We start from the raw sequence: 19,269 nt of genomic DNA on the forward strand, positions 1-19,269 counted from the left end.
TCGTGGTGTGTGTGTGACAGTCGGTTGTATGGAGCTACTGGAGTCACATGGGTCGAAGGGAAGACGTGAACTAGAATTAGAGACGCGAACTCCCACAGAGGCTAACCAAAAATCGTTCTTCCTTGGCATCATTCGCGACTGTAATAGGAGACGAGGGACGTGACCGTGGTACATCTACATCTACATCTACATACATACACCGCAATCCACCACACGGTGCGTGGCGGAGGGTACCTCTTACCACAACTAGCATCTTCTCTCCCTGTTCCACTCTCAAACTGAACGAGGGAAAAATGACTGCCTATATGCCTCTGTACGAGCCCTAATCTCTCTTATCTCATCTTTGTGATCTTTCCGCGAAATGTAAGTTGGCGTCAGTAAAATTGTACTGCAGTCAGCCTCAAATGCTGGTTCTCTAAATTTTCTCAGTAGAACGCCTCCTTTCCTCTAGAGACTCCCTCCCACCCGAGTTCCTGAAGCATTTCCGTAACACTCGCGTGATGATCAAACCTACCAGTAACAAATCTATTAGCCCGCCTCTGAATTGCTTCTATGTCCTCCCTCCGTCCGACCTGATAGGGATCCCAAACGCTCGAGCAGTACTCAAGAATACGTCGTATTAGTGTTTTATAAGCGGTCTCCTTTACAGATGAACCACATCTTCCCAAAATTCTACCAATGAACGGAAGACGACAAACCGCCTTCCTCACAACTGCCATTACATGCTTGTCCCACTTCACATTGCTCTGCAATGTTACGCCCAAATATTTAATCGACGTGACTGTGTCGAGTATTCAAACATTACAGGATTCTTTTTCCTATTCATCTGCATTAATTTACATTTACCTGTATTTAGAGTTAGCTGCCATTCTTTACACCAATCACAAATCCTGTCCAAGTCATCTTGTATCCTCCTACAATCACTCAACGACGACACCTTCCCGTACACCACAGCATCATCAGCAAACAGCCACACATTGCTATCCACCCTATCCTAAAGATCATTTATGTAGGTAGAAAACAACAGCGGACCTACCACACTTTCCTGGGGCACTCCAGATGATAACCTCACCTCCGATGAACACTCACCATCGAGGACAACGCACTGGGTTCTATTACTTAAGAAGTCTTCGAGCCACTCACATACTTGGGAACCAATCCCATATGCTCGTACCTTAGTTAGGAGTCTGCAGTGGGGCACCGAATCAAACACTTTCCGGAAGTCAAGGAATATGGCATCCGTCTGATACCCTTCATCCATGGTTCTCAAGGTATCATGTGAAAAAAGGGCGAGTTGCGGTCGCAGGGCGATGTTTTCTAAAGCCGTGCTGATGTATGGACAGCAACTTCTCTGTCTCAAAGAAATTCATTGTATTGGAACTGAGAATATGTTCGAGAATCCTGCAACACACCGATGTTAAGGATATTGGTTTGTAATTTAGAGGATCCGTCCTTCTGCCCTTCACATATATAAGCGTCAACTGCGCTTTTTTCCAGTCGCTCGGGACTTTACGTTGGGCAAGAGATTCACGATAAATGCAAGCTAAGTGAGGAGCCAATGCAGTAGAGTACTCTCTGTAAAACCGAATTGGAATCTCATCAGGACCTGGCGATTTATTTATTTTCAACCCATTTAGCTGCTTCACAACCCCAGGGATGTCTATCACTACACAAAGTACCCTTCGCCACACACCGTCAGATGGTTTGCGGAGCACAGATGTAGATGACCACATTGTGAAAGGAGATATCCGATTTGTTGGTGCATCGACACGGACTGTCCTACACCTCTAGAAGAAACTACGTACCATTTTCAGCCATGTAACTTTGTGTACTCGACTTAACCGTCAAGGATCGGACACGGGTGTCACACTTCATCAACGACAATCGGTTTCTAACGCGATAGGAATTTTTGCTGTCAGTGATTATAGTTCCATTGCAACTGATCTCCGAGGAAAGTTACGCGGGAAGTGCATTCAGTGGATATTTGAAGTCGGATACCTCGAAAATGTCCGTTGTTCACATTGGCACCAAAAGCTATACATCTTCATTGGCCAGCAGCTGACAGAATTCAAGTTGTGTGATTCTTATAACTGAGATTTTGCCTCTCACAATTAGTGCGAGGCGATATCGCACCAACAGCAGAATGAGCCCTTTGAACCACTGTGTGTAAAGGCTGCAGTTCCAGTTGGAAATGGCTCTGTGGTCATATGGAGTAAACCAGGACGTTTATTTCAAATTTCTCATCCTTCAAGCGTTGACCCCCTTCTAAATCTTCATAATTGAACGTGCTGTTGACTCATTCGTCTTCCAAAACAACAGCCTTTTCACAGTCTTGCACACATACGTTCCCACTTTGACGAACACTCAGGCATGTTATCATGTCCCAGCTGCTCCGCTACACTGACCGATCTTTACACCATAAAAATACCTCGGATTGTATGAAATAGCTGAGGAAACATAGCGACAGCCTCACAGTTTACATCTACATCTACATCTACATTGATACTCCGCAAGCCACCCAACGGTGTATGGCGGAGGGCACCTTACGTGCCACTGTCATTACCTCCCTTTCCTGTTCCAGTCGCGTATGGTTCGCGGGAAGAACGACTGTCTGAAAGCCTCCGTGCGCGCTCTAATCTCTCTAATTTTACATTCGTGATCTCCTCGGGAAGTATAAGTAGGGGGAAGCAATATATTCGATACCTCATCCAGAAACGCATCCTGTCGAAACCTGGCGAGCAAGCTACACCGCGATGCAGAGCGCCTCTCTTGCAGAGTCTGCCACTTGAGTTTATTAAACATCTCCGTAACGCTATCACGGTTACCAAATAACCCAGTGACGAAACGCGCCGCTCTTCTTTGGATCTTCTCTATCTCCTCCGTCAACCCGACCTGGTACGGATCCCACACTGATGAGCAATACTCAAGTATAGGTCGAACGAGTGTTTTGTAAGCCACCTCCTTTGTTGATGGACTACATTTTCTAAGCACTCTCCCAATGAATCTCAACCTGGTACCCGCCTTACCAACAATTAGTTTTATATGATCATTCCACTTCAAATCGTTCCGTACGCATACTCCCAGATATTTTACAGAAGTAACTGCTACCAGTGTTTGTTCCGCTATCATATAATCATACAATAAAGGATCCTTCTTTCTATGTATTCGCAATACATTACATTTGTCTATGTTAAGGGTCAGTTGCCACTCCCTGCACCAAGTGCCTATCCGCTGCAGATCTTCCTGTATTTCGCTACAATTTTCTAATGCAGCAACTTCTCTGTATACTACAGCATCATCCGCGAAAAGCCGCATGGAACTTCCGACACTATCTACTAAGTCATTTATATATATTGTGAAAAGCAATGGTCCCATAACACTCCCCTGTGGCACGCCAGAGGTTACTTTAACGTCTGTAGACGTCTCTCCATTGATAACAACATGCTGTGTTCTGTTTGCCAAAAACTCCTCAATCCAGCCACACAGCTGGTCTGATATTCCGTAGGCTCTTACTTTGCTTATCAGGCGACAGTGCGGAACTGTATCGAACGCCTTCCGGAAGTCAAGAAAAATAGCATCTACCTGGGAGCCTGTATCTAATATTTTCTGGGTCTCATGAACAAATAAGGCGAGTTGGGTCTCACACGATCGCTGTTTCCGGAATCCATGTTGATTCCTACATAGTAGATTCTGGGTTTCCAGAAATGACATGATACGCGAGCAAAAAACATGTTCTAAAATTCTACAAGAGATCGACGTAAGAGATATAGGTCTATAGTTTTGCGCATCTGCTCGACGACCCTTCTTGAAGACTGGGACTATCTGTGCTCTTTTCCAATCATTTGGAACCCTCCGTTCCTCTAGAGACTTGCGGTACACGGCTGTTAGAAGGGGGGCAAGTTCTTTCGCGTACTCTGTGTAGAATCGAATTGGTATCCCGTCAGGTCCAGTGGACTTTCCTCTATTGAGTGATTCCAGTTGCTTTTCTATTCCTTGGACACTTATTTCGATGTCAGCCATTTTTTCGTTTGTGCGAGGATTTAGAGAAGGAACTGCAGTGCGGTCTTCCTCTGTGAAACAGCTTTGGAAAAAGGTGTTTAGTATTTCAGCTTTACGCGTGTCATCCTCTGTTTCAATGCCATCATCATCCCGTAGTGTCTGGATATGCTGTTTCGAGCCACTTACTGATTTAACGTAAGACCAGAACTTCCTAGGATTTTCTGTCAAGTCGGTACATAGAATTTTACTTTCGAATTCAATGAACGCTTCACGCATAGCCCTCCTTACGCTAACTTTGACATCGTTTAGCTTCTGTTTGTCTGAGAGGTTTTGGCTGCGTTTAAACTTGGAGTGGAGCTCTCTTTGCTTTCGCAGTAGTTTCCTAACTTTGTTGTTGTACCACGGTGGGTTTTTCCCGTCCCTCACAGTTTTACTCGGCACGTACCTGTCTAAAACGCATTTTACGATTGCCTTGAACTTTTTCCATAAACACTCAACATTGTCAGTGTCGGAACAGAAATTTTCGTTTTGATCTGTTAGGTAGTCTGAAATCTGCCTTCTATTACTCTTGCTAAACAGATAAACCTTCCTCCCTTTTTTTATATTCCTATTAACTTCCATATTCAGGGATGCTGCAACGGCCTTATGATCACTGATTCCCTGTTCTGTACATACAGATTCGAAAAGTTCGGGTCTGTTTGTTATCAGTAGGTCCAATATGTTATCTCCACGAGTCGGTTCTCTGTTTAATTGCTCGAGGTAATTTTCGGATAGTGCACTCAGTATAATGTCACTCGATGCTCTGTCCCTACCACCCGTCCTAAACATCTGAGTGTCCCAGTCTATATCTGGTAAATTGAAATCTCCACCTAAGACTATAACATGCTGAGAAAATTTATGTGAAATGTATTCCAAATTTTCTCTCAGTTGTTCTGCCACTAATGCTGCTGAGTCGGGAGGTCGGTAAAAGGAGCCAATTATTAACCTAGTTCGGTTGTTTAGTGTAACCTCCACCCATAATAATTCACAGGAACTATCCACTTCTACTTCACTACAGGATAAACTACTACTAACAGCGACGAACACTCCACCACCGGTTGCATGCAATCTATCCTTTCTAAACACCGTCTGTACCTTTGTAAAAATTTCGGCAGAATTTATCTCTGGCTTAAGCCAGCTTTCTGTACCTATAACGATTTCAGCTTCGGTGCTTTCTATCAGCGCTTGAAGTTCCGGTACTTTGCCAACGCAGCTTCGACAGTTGACAATTACGATACCGATTGCTGCTTGGTCCCCGCATGTCCTGACATTGCCCCGCACCCGTTGAGGCTGTTGCCCTTTCTGTACTTGCCCAAGGCCATCTAACCTAAAAAACCGCCCAGACCACGCCACACAACCCCTGCTACCCGTGTAGCCGCATGTTGCGTGTAGTGGACTCCTGACCTATCCAGCGGAACCCGAAACCCCACCACCCTATGGCGCAAGTCGAGGAATCTCCAGCCCACACGGTCGCAGAACCGTCTCAGCCTCTGATTCAGACCCTCCACTCGGCTCTGTACCAAAGGTCCGCAGTCAGTCCTGTCGACGATGCTGCAGATGGTGAGCTCTGCTTTCATCCCGCTAGCGAGACTGGCAGTCTTCACCAAATCAGATAGCCGCCGGAAGCCAGAGAGGATTTCCTCCGATCCATAGCGACACACATCATTGGTGCCGACATGAGCGACCACCTGCAGATGGGTGCACCCTGTACCCTTCATGGCATCCGGAAGGACCCTTTCCACATCTGGAATGACTCCCCCCGGTATGCACACGGAGTGCACATTGGTTTTCTTCCCCTCTCTTGCTGCCATTTCCCTAAGGGGCCCCATTACGCGCCACGGGATCTGATCAGTTGTGAGTAATTTTGGCTGGATGTAGAACACCTGAAGGGACTTGTGTACCCTCTTCCCCGCCCAATAGAGGACAATATGAGGGTTGCGGTCGGTGCTAGACGGTGTTAGGGTGATATTGTAGTGTGTCGTACAACTTGGTGTTAACAATACTTGTAAGATCTGTATTTTCATAATAATAAAGGTAATCTTGGCTATCAGACTCGTAAAGAAGGTGCACGGTCTAACTAGTGTCACTAAACAATCAAGTTCGAAAATGTTCAAATGCGTGTGAAATCTTATGGGACTTAACTGCTAAGGTCATCAGTCCCTAAGCTTACACAGTACTTAACCTAAATTATCCTAAGGACAAACACACACACACACCCATGGGAGGACTCGATCCACCGCCGGGATCAGCCGCACAACCCATGACTGCATCGCCTCAGACCGCTCGGCTAATCCCGCGCGGCAACAATATTTTGTATATTTTACACACTATAATAATCTATATTCACCATTTTGTAAGATGTGCACAATCGGTAACTAACTATTTAAATGCAACTCTAAATGAATTGCAGTAGCCGGCCGCGGTGGTCTCGCGGTTCTAGGCGCGCAGTCCGGAACCACGTGACTGCTACGGTCGCAGGTTCGAATCGTGCCTCGGGCATGGATGTGTGTGATGTCCTTAGGTTAGTTAGGTTTAAGTAGTTCTAAGTTCTAAGGGACTGATGATCACAGCTGTTAAGTCCCACAGTGCTCAGAGCCATTTGAACCATTTGAATTGCAGTAGCTGTGCGTCTCCTGCAGGTGCTGAAAGCTACGAAGTCAGAATAATTCACCCTTTGATGTTGGAACGTTCTGTCGATCTGAAGTAGGCCTCCCTATGAACCTTTGTGCTTACCATCTCTTGCAGGGACACCTTTGAAGCATAGACTTTGCTACGCTACTAAGATACTTCGAAACCTAAGAAAAAATCACGGAAGAATTTATCAACAGCCCACAAACAACAGTCTTTTAAAATACGTTTTAAATGTAATTAATCCCTAAGAAAAGATGGGCTCTAAACAGATGGCAAGTCAGAAAAGAAATATCATTGAGTTCCGTGTCTGGCATCATATTACAAAGTTATAAGAGTAAGCAGAATGAACGTGTTTTGTAGTACGCTACCAAACCCACTGATATGAGACTTATTCAGCCTTAAATGCTTGCATTTGTGAAAGGATACGGTGCTACACGAGTCGTTAAACCACTGCAGCGAAATTTTTGTAAGCCAGTGGTGAGGTTGTATGCAGGAATGACAGCAGTTAAGTAGATTGCTAGAATAAACAGATCCAGTTAGAAGAGGAGATAACATTACCGGGTACAGCTCAGAGGCGACTTGCAGGAAGAGATAACGCTATCGATTATCTCCACTGGAAACATATGAAATGAACCCGTAACAAGGTGAGAAGTAGCACAACTCCTACGTTGGCAAGCCAGTGTCCAACGAGAGAAAAAGTTCATCCAAGATCGGTGATGGTCGGCTCTTATCGGGTGTTACACCCAATGTAGAAACCTGGAGCAGCCGAAACAACTGCCCGGGATGACTCCCGACGATGACTGGCTTTCTCAAAGGCCGCGAGCCAACATACTTCCTGCTGAAGTGGAGGTATACAGTGTGGGCAATTCGGGCATGTGACCAACTGACGAAAACATTCCCACATAGGCTGCGCCTCTCGTCGTCGACTGGAACGCCGCAAGTCGGCGAGAGTAGCTTGTATAGAGACTGCGTACTGTATTTCCATTGATAACAAGAAAGGTTGCTATTGTTGCTTTTCTGCTGGCTTGCTACCCAAAACTGTTGTCATCGTAACTGGGCTGCAGATACTGGTAGTGGAAGACACCTGAAACCACGCTACCCGTGGAACACGGGCGTGTGTGCGGTTGCAGTCGAAAAGAAGCAAGGAAGGTTTGGCTTTATCATCCCGTCGACATCGAGGTCGTTAGATACAAATTACAAGCTTTGATTGTTTCAAGGATGGGGCAGGAATCATCCCAGCATTTGCCTGGAACGACTTAGAGAAGTCACAGAAAACCTAAATGTGGATGGTTGGCTGTGGATTTCAATAATCATCATCCGGAATGCGAGTCCAGTGTGCTAACCACCGTACCAATTCCCTCAGTGGCTGCAGTCCAGTCAGTGTGTAGGTGCAGGTACAACATGCTAGCATCCAAAGATCCTGCGCCCCCTTTCACCTTGGAGAAAGAAGTAGTAAAGTCATTGAGTTCGTGCTACATAGCCTATACTCCCTCCCTCCGCTGGCGAGAGAGAGATGGCAGCACCCACTCGAAGCCAGAAGGTGTGGCATCGATGTAGGTTCACACGAGAGTGGTGCCTCAACTGGGTGACAAGGAATGTGTCTGCGGTACAGACCCAAGAACCTGAACCGAGGTTGAGAGACAACACCATACAGACGTCGCAGAAGGCACTGTCACGGTGGCGAACAGTGAAGAGGAAGGGAAGGCTCAATTGAAAAGTTCGGGGGTTGTCCAGAAAGTAATGCACCGAATTTTGTCTTCAACAATTCTTTATTGAACATAATGAGAATTACACACACGAAAGAATGGCGTTTTATCTGCACATTCTATTTTTCCACGTAATCTCCATCCCGTTCTATTGCCTTGCTCAATCGCAAAATAAGAGGGTGTATGCCCTGTCGGTACCAATTCTTGTCATGGTGGCGTAGCCAGTGCTTCACTGTGTGAACGTCCTTTGCCGATTGATAGATGCAGCGCCAACTGCCGAGCTGTAATGCGTCTATACTCGCAAATGACAACACCAGTTCGCTGCAACATGTCAAGTGTGACAGCCGTAGATGGTCACACCGACTGCGCAAATCATGGAGCTCCGCCCAACCGCCTTCTGATGGCCTCACCCTCCATGCCCAACGACTAACTGTACTTCTGTCAGCAGCATGTGCTCCATAGACTTTGCACAAGCGTTTGTGAATGTTCCCCACAGTTTCTTTCTCTGCAGTGACAAATTCACTTGTAACGTACATCACCTACAGATACCATTTTGAAACTGCCCTGCAGCTACGCTATCTGTCGGGAGTGAAAGAAAGTTGGCGCGTTCACTCAGGAGACTTCAGATAATAGATACTAGCGTTTCGCATTCGTAGCACTGTTTCCGGATGAGAAAAAAATGCGGTGCATTGTTTTATTGGCAATACTCGTAGAAACAAATGAAGGGATAGGACATCACGGCAACAGCGACGGCACAGAACAGTCAAAAACAGAAAAGAGCAAGCGTTGAATAGGCCTTGGAGCACTCTTTTACGCATCACGTGTAAAACCATGGAAAAGGAAGAATAGGTTTCATGGACGGAAAGAAGAATAGAGCGCCCTGTTCAGATGAGAAAACTGGTGGAGCCGGGGAGGCCAGGAGAAAGAGCACAGTGCACCTGAGGAGTTGGTTGTGTATGAAATTCCCACAGCTCGCCAAAGCCATGGAGGCAGTCGATGCCAGAGGCCAGACAACCCTTGCGATGGATGGCTCCCTGAGATAGCCAGGCCAGAAACGGACAATCGCACAAACAGAGGGCCCTGCAGACGGACGTTCTAGCGGCTGCATGACCACAGACTCAGATCCCGGAAATGGATGACCTCAGAGATGGAAAACCTCAGGAATGGACGTGCCAGTGAAAGGCGCAAGGCGTATGTGAAATTGTGATACGGAGTGACAAAACGGAATCAGAAAGTTTGAGGACAGAATTTCTGAAGAAGAAATATTCACGATGACGGAAAAAGAGTAAGGAGCACAGAGACTACAACCCCAGTCAAGAAAAGAAGACATACTCAAGGAGACCTGGCCAAAAACATAGGCTCCATTAAGTACAGATCAAACCCGAAATGTCACAGTAAGGCCAGATGCAACAGGAGGCCTGATGCTAATGACACGACAAGAACGGAAAAAGGTGGTACTGGTGCCAAACAGGAAATAGTGGCAGACCCGAGAGGTAAGGATAAGTTTCCCAAGCATGACTGAGACCGAGAAATGTGGTATCCTGTCAGCAAACCTGAGCTGGAACGAGATTCTGAGATGTAGTGTGATCTTATCGTCAAGTACTTTGCCTGTAGCAGTACCATCCTCGAAAAGAGGGCTTGCTATGACTGCCACGGGCAGATGTAACAGGACGATTCCACTGGTCGACCAAAGGGGGCAGCCGGCTGGTGGTCAAGTTTGTAATTCCTTCCCAGTGCTGGTAGTGGACAACCCCCTGAAACTAGGCCACCCACAGACCGTGCATGTGCGTACGGTTGCGTTCCGATCGGAGTGCTGGTGAGCATGCCGCAGTTTTTTACCCTTAATGTTATACTCAGGGTTGTTTTTCACGAGTAGTATGAATAGTGTTAAAGACTAAAATGTTCTTTTCCGCAATAATACCTGAACAAGCTTTGTGCTTAACGAAGTGTAAATAGCTAATGTGTCACTAATCTGACAGGCAAATCCTGAACACGTAACCTCTATACTGACACATTCCACATCAATAAGATGAAAATTCATCTAATAGTCCACGGAATATGGAATTAAATGACTAAGATATTAAGGACGCAGGAACGCTACCAATAATTCGAAAGCATAAAATTTTATTCACAGTTCCATGATAATGTGAGTGAAGTTGTCGATTTAGGGAGTTTCCAATTGTTATTAGTTTCTATAACCCTTTGTGAAATCGATGCACATTATTGTTCCAGTCTGAATCTTCAGCTGAAACACTGCGGAAGGCTGACATCCCGGTGTGGTCTGACGAGGACTGTCAGGAGGCGTACGCAGGCTACGAGTACCAGGTCCTGGAGGAGGACATCTGCGCCGGGATGCCCGAAGGAGGCAGGGGAGAATGTAGTGTGAGTTACGTTCTTCTGTTTATGTACATGTCTGAAGAATATACTGGCTGTTGTCCATGAAAATAAAATCTCGCGGGTGATCAGGTCACGTCATTTTATCCTCGTAACGGTCCGCCTCCATAGCGTAGCGGTAGCGTTACCGCGTACCACACAGGGGGCCCGGGTTCGATTCCCGGCAGGGGACTAGGTGTTGTGTGTCCTCCATCATCATTGACTCGCAAGTTACCGAAATGGCGTCAACTAAAAAGGACTTGCAATACGGCGGCCGAACCGCCTGAATATGGCCTCGCGGCCAACAATGCCACACGATCATCTTTCATTTCATTTTTCATCCTCCTAAATTTCTGAAGAACCTGATTTTTCGACTCCTGTGCTAGTATATTCTTCAGAATCTCTGTGATGCCCATGACTGGTTTAACATCACAAGACTAACAAAGACTACAGCAGGAACGTTGAAACGTCGAGTTTTTGAGGGAATACAAGAGCAAATGAGCCGGCCGCTCCGGCCGAGCGGTTGTAGGCGCTTCAGTCTGGAACCGTGCGACCTCTACGGTCACAGGTTCGAATCCTGCCTCGGGCATGGATGTGTATGATGTCCTTAGGTTAGTTAGGTTTAAGTAGTTCAAAGTGCTAAGGCATTGACGACCTCAGATGTTAAGTCCCGTAGTGCTCAGAGTCATTTGAGAGCAAGTGAAACAATCTAATTACCCAGGAGATTTATCTTCGTTCGCTTTTATTTGTTTGCTGTTTTTGGTTTTCTGTGTATTACTTCGCTTTACAGTTTTACCGACGTTAGGAGTTGAGAGTGTCTGTGAAAAACTTGTTTGAATAGAAACTTACATAAGACAATGTTCAATACTAGTGTAATTCCGTCTTCTTCCCGTATGTAAGATATTTCTGCCTGCAGAAACCACTGAATATTTCATAGAGATTTTTTTATTACTATTGTGCCCGTCAGCTGCAACATGTTTCATATTTATCTACCTGCATCATCAGCTGCCGTGAAAAACATAGTTACTGTTAGTTGGGGTCTATACGTGGACCAGCTTCCGGCTGCCTTCTGGCACTAGTCAAAATATTGGTTATAGCATTTTGTTTTCTCTTGTGTTATGTAAGTTGCCATAAAATTAAGATACATAGGCGAGCCTCAGCGTTAGTTGCTGACATCCAGTAACATCACTCATGCTAGCCTATTTAACTTGACGTTGGGGTAACTATATGCAATGCATCAGAAAGCACACTGCCACAATGAACTTTTTTTATTGGTGCCAGAAGTTGGACAAGTGATATGACTGGTGGAGTAGAAGTGTCAGTCGAGGATACACAAAAAACGTATTTTGTTTATTTATTTAATGAGACACTCCACCCTGGCAGCATGCATAGAACAATTAAGGAACTAGTGGTTTTACTGACAAGTTCCGCATGCTGATCAATAATAAGAAATTTCTGGACAGATGTTAATTAAGTCAAAAGTTATTGAAACGATTAAGCCAAATCTGTTTGTACAAGCAGATGATCAGCATTCTAAATAGTACACAGGTTCAGTCCCAATGTTCAAAGAGAGGCTCAGTTAAAGCATATTAAAGCATAATTTAACTTGAAACAACCAAGCAAAATATTATTTTGCAGGCATACTTAGAAATTTCAGTACCAAAACAGACTCAAGTCCAAAAATCTTAATGGAAAAACAGACTCCTATCCAGTGTTAAAACAGAGCCTAATTAAAAAAGAATGTAACTGAGAATTTTCAGTGCAAAAATGGAGGCAAAAAGTTCAGATACTTGAAAATTACTTTTAGATACATCCGTAACTTAACTTAATATTTAGATGGAAGGCTACTTCCACACCATATTAAAAACAATATATGACGTGCTGGTCATGTGCCGGCCCCCTTAACTGACCTATGTGCCGGGCTATGCATGGAATATCTTCAGAAATGTTACACAAATGTGTTGAGGCGATCTAAATAATCTAAACAGGAATGAATACAGTCCATTCTACCAATCAACAAGTTCATTTGTGTCATAACCAATAACAAGAGCGCAAGAGAAACGTTAACATTTGATTTAAACTAATGATTACAAAGGTCACAATTCAAACTCTTCCCTTTCAAAGCGTGCACAAAAATCCTTTCCAAAATCAAGGTAAGAATTATTCTCATTTACCCGTAAACGGTGGATTAAAATAGAAGAATAAATTACCTTGAGACAACTCTAAAATTAACAGTTTCTCGGGCTTAAACAATTCTCAACAGAGACTTACATCTTTAAATGAATGTATACAATTGAAAATAGTGCGGTTGCAAAGAGCAGTCTTTCAACGAAGATAACAATTTTTCAGACCTTATACAAACAGTAGGATTACACTGATCGACTCTGAAACGGTGAACACTTTATCCTCCCCCCCCCCCCCCCCCCCCCCCCCCTCTGTTCGGGAGCAGGAACTCCACAATTATAATACCAGCAACCAATTAGCAAGCTGGTAATTCCGCAGAATGTGAGACGCTGCCTGGGGCTAAGAAGACCGGCACAGCCAAGCCATATTAAATAACAACTAAGGTGACGTGGTGGAGGAACACAATACATTGCGAGTAGCGGAGCTTTAATGGTAACCACCAATGATGAAAACTGACGAACAACTAACATGCGGTAACATTCAAATAAAGCGGCTCATCAAGAACGGTAATGGCCAGCAGTGCAGCTCGCATCGACTCAGTGCTGCAACAATCAATTTCGTGAGACGACACACACTGGCCCGCCGAGACTCAGTTGCGCCATACAACGCGAAGCTCCTGTGAAGCATTGCAGCAGCCACTAGCAGCTCCCAAGTCAGCACTCGCGCCTGGGTGCACCCTTCTTCCCCGCGACGCTCCGCCTTTAGTCTACTGCTCCTTCACACACGCGACCGTTCCACCGGCAGCCAAAACTGTCCTTCCTGCGTCGCTCGCGAACACAGGCTGACCACCAGCTCTCTCTACAGATTCTCCTTTCAGTTCTTCCATGGGTCCTATTGAAGACCTCAGTCAAACCAAAGACGCCAAAGCCAGAAGAATACCTGTGAGGTAAACCCCTCTGGCCAACGATACTGGCTTCTCGGAATGCACGTATTACCAGATATATAAGGCGAGCGAGACAAGTAATGAGTCTGACAACACTGAGACCTGGCAACGCCGCGTTTTAGTTACGAACATGGAACAGTGGAAATTAGAGCAACGTTATGCCATCAGCTTTTGTCATAAGCTTGGGGAATCTGCGAGTGTAACTTTCGAAAAGTTGAAATAGGCCTATGGGGAACATCATCAAAAGCACAAGTTTTTCACTGGCAAAAATAATTTTTGGACGGCCGAGAACACGTTAAACATTATGCTCACTCAGGGAGACGAAAAGTCTAAAAATGTACACGCTCTTGTGACATCAGACCGACATTTAACAATAAGGATGATGGGTGCCTTGTTAAACTTAAACATATTCACCAAACATCAAATTACGACCGAAATTTCGCACATTCCAAAGCTTTGTGACAAAACAGTGCCGAGAAACCTCAGAACTGAGCAGAAATAGAGTCGATGAAAAGTGTGCTGGACCTTCTTGGTAGAAACGTCAATGACCACGAATGGTTCAGTCGTGTGGTCCTGGATTTTTGAGTACGATCCTGATCAAAGCGGCAAAGTGAGGAGTGGCACACTGAGACATCTTCTCGACTGAAGAAAAGCTCGAATGTGCAGATCAAATATCGAAACAATACTGCTTTGCTTTTTTGACGGTAGGGGCATCGTGTATGAGGAACCTGTCCTTTCAGGTAAAGCTTTCAGCCAAGTATTTCACAAATAGGTCCTTAAATGGCTTCGGAAAAGGGTGAATCGAGTGATACCGGACACTGCAAACAAGTGGATGCTACATCAAGACAACGTCCCATGTCACACGACCACTTCCATCACGGAACTTTTAACCTCGAAAGACGTTCCTGTGTTTCCGCTGCCACCCTATATACCTGATCTTAGTCCTTTAATATCAGTTAAAAATGTCTTAAAGTGATGTCATTTTGGGATTCTGGAAAACATTCAAAGCACGTTAAGAGTCGTACGAGTTGAAGCCTTCCAGCGCTACTACCAAGACTAGTAACAACGACTCTGCCGGTATATAGCTGTCGAAGGGAAATACTTTGAAGCGCACAATATCGCCTTGTGAACAAAAAATGTTTAGTAGATAAAAAAAACCAGTCTCATTGGTTTTCTCACACATCTCGTACACCGAAAGTAGTACCACCTTAACACAGGTTTTGACTCCAGCTGATGAGTTACATAAACAAGCATGTATTTCATCAGTCGCGTAGTCAAAGTACTTACTCACACTATAATAATCCATACAAAACCATAATCTCATTAGACAACACTTATGCGAAAATTGTACAGAGGGTACGGTATCAGAGCAAACCCTGGGGATTTCCCATTGAACCCCCAACCTTGTAGTGTCTGTACCGTTCAGTATACATTCTTTTCCAAATAGCTATGGGAAAAAAGAAAGACGTTTTATGATTAACATAAGAGATATATTGTAAATATACTGCTGTCACAAATATGCAGAGACGATTAATTTGCCGGAATGAACAGAAGTCATAAAATTATCCAGTTCAGTTCCGGAGTCCTAGTTCCAGCAAAGTCTCTTCTTGACGTGTACTTGTAAATGCGCCGGTAAAGCCGTAGTACTTTCCCTCCCACTTTAATGTCTCTCGATTCTTTCAGCTCACCCTGCACTCTGTCACTCTGAACAGAGGGTGCACATTCGCACTTCAGGTGTTCACCATTGACACGTTCTTAGGATGTTAGCGAAGGCTAGGCAGCAAGGTACTTGACGTAAGTTTATCGTATTCGATTTTACGGCCATAAATTTTAGAAAGGCATACTAATTTTTCACTAGTGATTTACATATTAGCAAATAACTGACGTATGTATGATCACTTTTGGCCGATTTCGGCTCTAAACTATTTTCGAGAGCATGTATTCACCAACAGTCATTTTTCTCCTCATTTACGCAAATGTATCAGAAGTAACAGTCGACATTTGTGATAAAAGGCAAATCACAGAATCATTATGACCTGATAAAAACATTTGCGCTCATCAGAAAGTAGAGTAGCCATTACCGTACGATAAATAAACGTAACATAATATATAATAACAGGAAACTGTTCACAGTGCGAGTTAACGCAGCTCGCTTTCCTAAAATGTATCGATACTGACACACAAGCCTCTAAAATGGATCAAGTGCAAATCCTGCGAATGGTACCAGAGTACAGATTACTGTTGAAGCCTTAAATTGTTTTCTGACATCAAGTTTCGCCTTCCTTGAAATAGCGTCAGATATCTCGCTATTGAATTTCTAACATAGTAACCCTACATCTGTTTCTTTTAATTTCCTTGTGATTACGTTCCTTCGCAATTCGTACAGGTTCCTTTCATTTCGTATCTTCTGCATTCTAGTAGTTGTTTCTTACAGTCGTAGACTGATTTATTTCTTAGTTACCCATTCTCTTCAAAGACAATTTTTTGCATATATAGCATATTAGCTGGTATTAATTGTTTGCTTCTCATGTGCTTATCATGTCAGGTGCAGTGAACACAGGATGCGGAAGCCTGTTGGAGGAGCGACGGTGACATAGCACGGACAGGACGTGTTTACAGTTTACGTTACACTCCAATTAATTTCGCATTTTCACATTTTAAATTGATAGAAGCAGCAGCGCACCACTTTAACGTCTCCGTCACTCGGCGCTGCCGAACGTCAATCGTGGCTATAAACAACAAATCCTACGGATAACGAAGCAACGTGCCGTGTCGCCACACACCTCTCCTGTGTGTATTGCACCTCAACTATGCGCAATTCTTTTACTTAGCCCATCTGTCTCCACTTTTCAGAATTTCAGTGTGATTTAATCAATGATATTTTACTTGATTCCTTTTGCTGCAGCTTATTCTTCATCTTTCTTAAATTTTGATCCAAGACAACGGTAGCCAAGAGTTATGGCATCCGTCCCTACACATTTGTGTTACTCTTATAGTCTTTTTGTATTTAATCATCTTTCCTAAGTCTTCTCTTGTTGTGGTTTACAAAACTTACGCCTGTTGAAACTTTTATAATTAATCACAAAATTTCTTACCCTTTCTCCTACACAATTCCCTAACTTAATTCTCTTTTCTTACTCCAACTAGGAAGGTGTTCCTAGTTTCAATTACTGTGCAACGTCCACCTCATTTAACGTATTTGTTCCTACCACTAAATTTCATCAAATTTCACTCGTCGTTGTCGCATGTAAATCTGTACGATATTCGCTGTAGGTAATTTCTTTATATTCCATATCAGTGGGTTCTGGAAACTCAGTCGCACCTTCTATTAGTTAATCGTATTGATTCCATTACCTATTAATCAAATGCACTTACTGTTTGCGATTACCCCATTGCTCTCCGGTCAGAAGTGTTTACTTGTTAAATTTATTTTTCTCAGTTACGTTCTAAAACTTTTATTTGTGGTGGCTATATCCGGATTACATTGTCCACTCTCAAAGCGTAGCCTTCGTTGAAAATGTTAACTTACATTTCCACCAGTGTACACACAGACAATAGCCAAAACTGGTATTTTCACACATGTGGAATAGTAACTCTTATTCAGGATCCAGTAGCTTCACAAAGACAAGTGATGAAAGGACCCTCCAAAAGTATATGGTATTATTGCCTGCACGTTTCATTGAGCCCTATCAATTCTGCAACAAGATATTTCGCTTTCAGTATATTTACTGTTCCTAGAAATTAAAACTGCCATTAGGAAATGAGGATTTACTTGCAAGATGTCAGCAAGTTTGCTGCAACATATTGTCACATAAAGGTTTAAAATTGCTCCAGATACGCTGCGTTGTTTAGAGTGTGGCCTTTGAACTATAACAATGCCTTTTTTATGACTTAATGCATTGTTAAACGAATGCAGCTTTATGACGCATGAAGAATCAACAGCAGAAAAGAGCACATAAATGAAGCAGAAATTGTTGACAAGACTGCACGACGAGCTGCAGTCACAATCGGACTGAGAAGGTTTAAAATCGCGGTCCTCTCTCCGGATCAGTTTTCCTTGATTTCCCAAAACTATTCAGACATTGGTCCTCTTTGGAGATATATCCCGACTTATGTTTGTAAAGCACAATGTCCAGCAACATCGACGTCAAGTAATAATAAAAATAAAACCTACATTTTTCTTCAAGTGGTCAAAGAGTTTTGGTTCAATGGATATTTTCTTCGCTGAAACAATAAATAAAGTCATTAACATTTGTCATCAGTCAGGAAATAGTGTTTGTAAAATGTTCCTCATTGATTAGAAGTATCCTAAAAGATAACTAAAATTACAAACTTACCTGAATTTTCTGATTGATCTGCGTGTGAGCGACGTTAAAGCGCTGAAATGGATGCTTCGAATCATATCAAATGTAGCATTACACTTTTTGCATGTTCGATTATCGAGTTCTCTTTTTCCCTTTTTCAGGGGGATGGAGGTGGACCGCTGTTAGTGAACGGCACTCAGATCGGTATAGTATCGTGGTCCAGGAAGCCTTGCGTTACAGAGGGATCTCCTGGGGTGTACGTCGAAGTTTCGTACTACGTAGACTGGATCAAAGAGACGACTGGCAGATCTTAAAGAATTCTCACCACTGAAAAAACAGGCATCCGCTTTAGTGTGATTAACATGTGATATCTGCACATATGTAATTTCCGGATTTCTTTATGTGATTACAAAATATGAGCTATATACTGTGAAATTGGTATTAGTTTCTCCTGCAGGTTTATGAAATTGCAATCAGCCTCAGCATCTTGTGAACATTAAATCGTTTCAAATGTCCGATCTGAAAGCATTTACAAAAAACGGTATTAGATTGCTGGCTACGTAATTCGAGGTAGAGTAGTGTGTAACGCTTGAAAGGAACAACTATCTCTCTCTCTCTCTCTCTCTCTCTCTCTCTCTCTCTCTTTCCATTCATCATTCATCGTTAAGTAAACGGTGTATGTGTGTATGTGAAAATTGGTGACATATGTACTGTGTAGAGCTTTTCGTTCTCTAACTTCTTATCATGACAATTAAGGTCATCTTCGCTTCCATAGGGATTGCTATCTGCATCCGACGAGAAACATCTGTTAATTTTTCAAGGAAGTTTATAACACTTTCCGTACAATATGTTTGAATGTTACGTTCATCATATTCAACAATTTGCATATTTTTGCTTTCAGAACTGCATTGCAAAAGCAATAAAGCTCATACATCAATTTTTCAAGAGAGCATCTACAGATCATTTTAGACTAATTATATGAACACAATGGTGCTGAGAATGCTACGTCATCACTTGTCAAATGTGTGATATTTTTAGCCCAACATGTTTCGCGACTACGTGATCCAATTAAAAAGTGCTTAATGGTTGGCGTAGCAGCTCTAAGCATTTGATAGTTGGGCATCGTAGTCGCGCAACATTATGTGCTAAA

The 19,269-nt window shown here is 43.6% G+C and overlaps 1 protein-coding gene across 1 annotated transcript in view; it reads left to right on the top strand.

The window, feature by feature from the left end:
• Positions 1 to 18,433, top strand: part of LOC124795965 (trypsin-1-like) — a 53,811-nt gene extending 35,378 nt beyond the window's left edge. The window contains exons 7-8 of the mRNA XM_047260046.1: positions 10,608 to 10,757; positions 18,281 to 18,433. Coding sequence (XP_047116002.1) covers positions 10,608 to 10,757; positions 18,281 to 18,433 — 303 coding nt within the window. The remainder of the gene's footprint in view (positions 1 to 10,607; positions 10,758 to 18,280) is intronic.
• The last annotated feature ends 836 nt before the right edge of the window (positions 18,434 to 19,269 follow it).

Source organism: Schistocerca piceifrons, chromosome 4 (assembly GCF_021461385.2).
Source record: "Schistocerca piceifrons isolate TAMUIC-IGC-003096 chromosome 4, iqSchPice1.1, whole genome shotgun sequence".
Lineage (NCBI taxonomy): Eukaryota > Metazoa > Arthropoda > Insecta > Orthoptera > Acrididae > Schistocerca > Schistocerca piceifrons.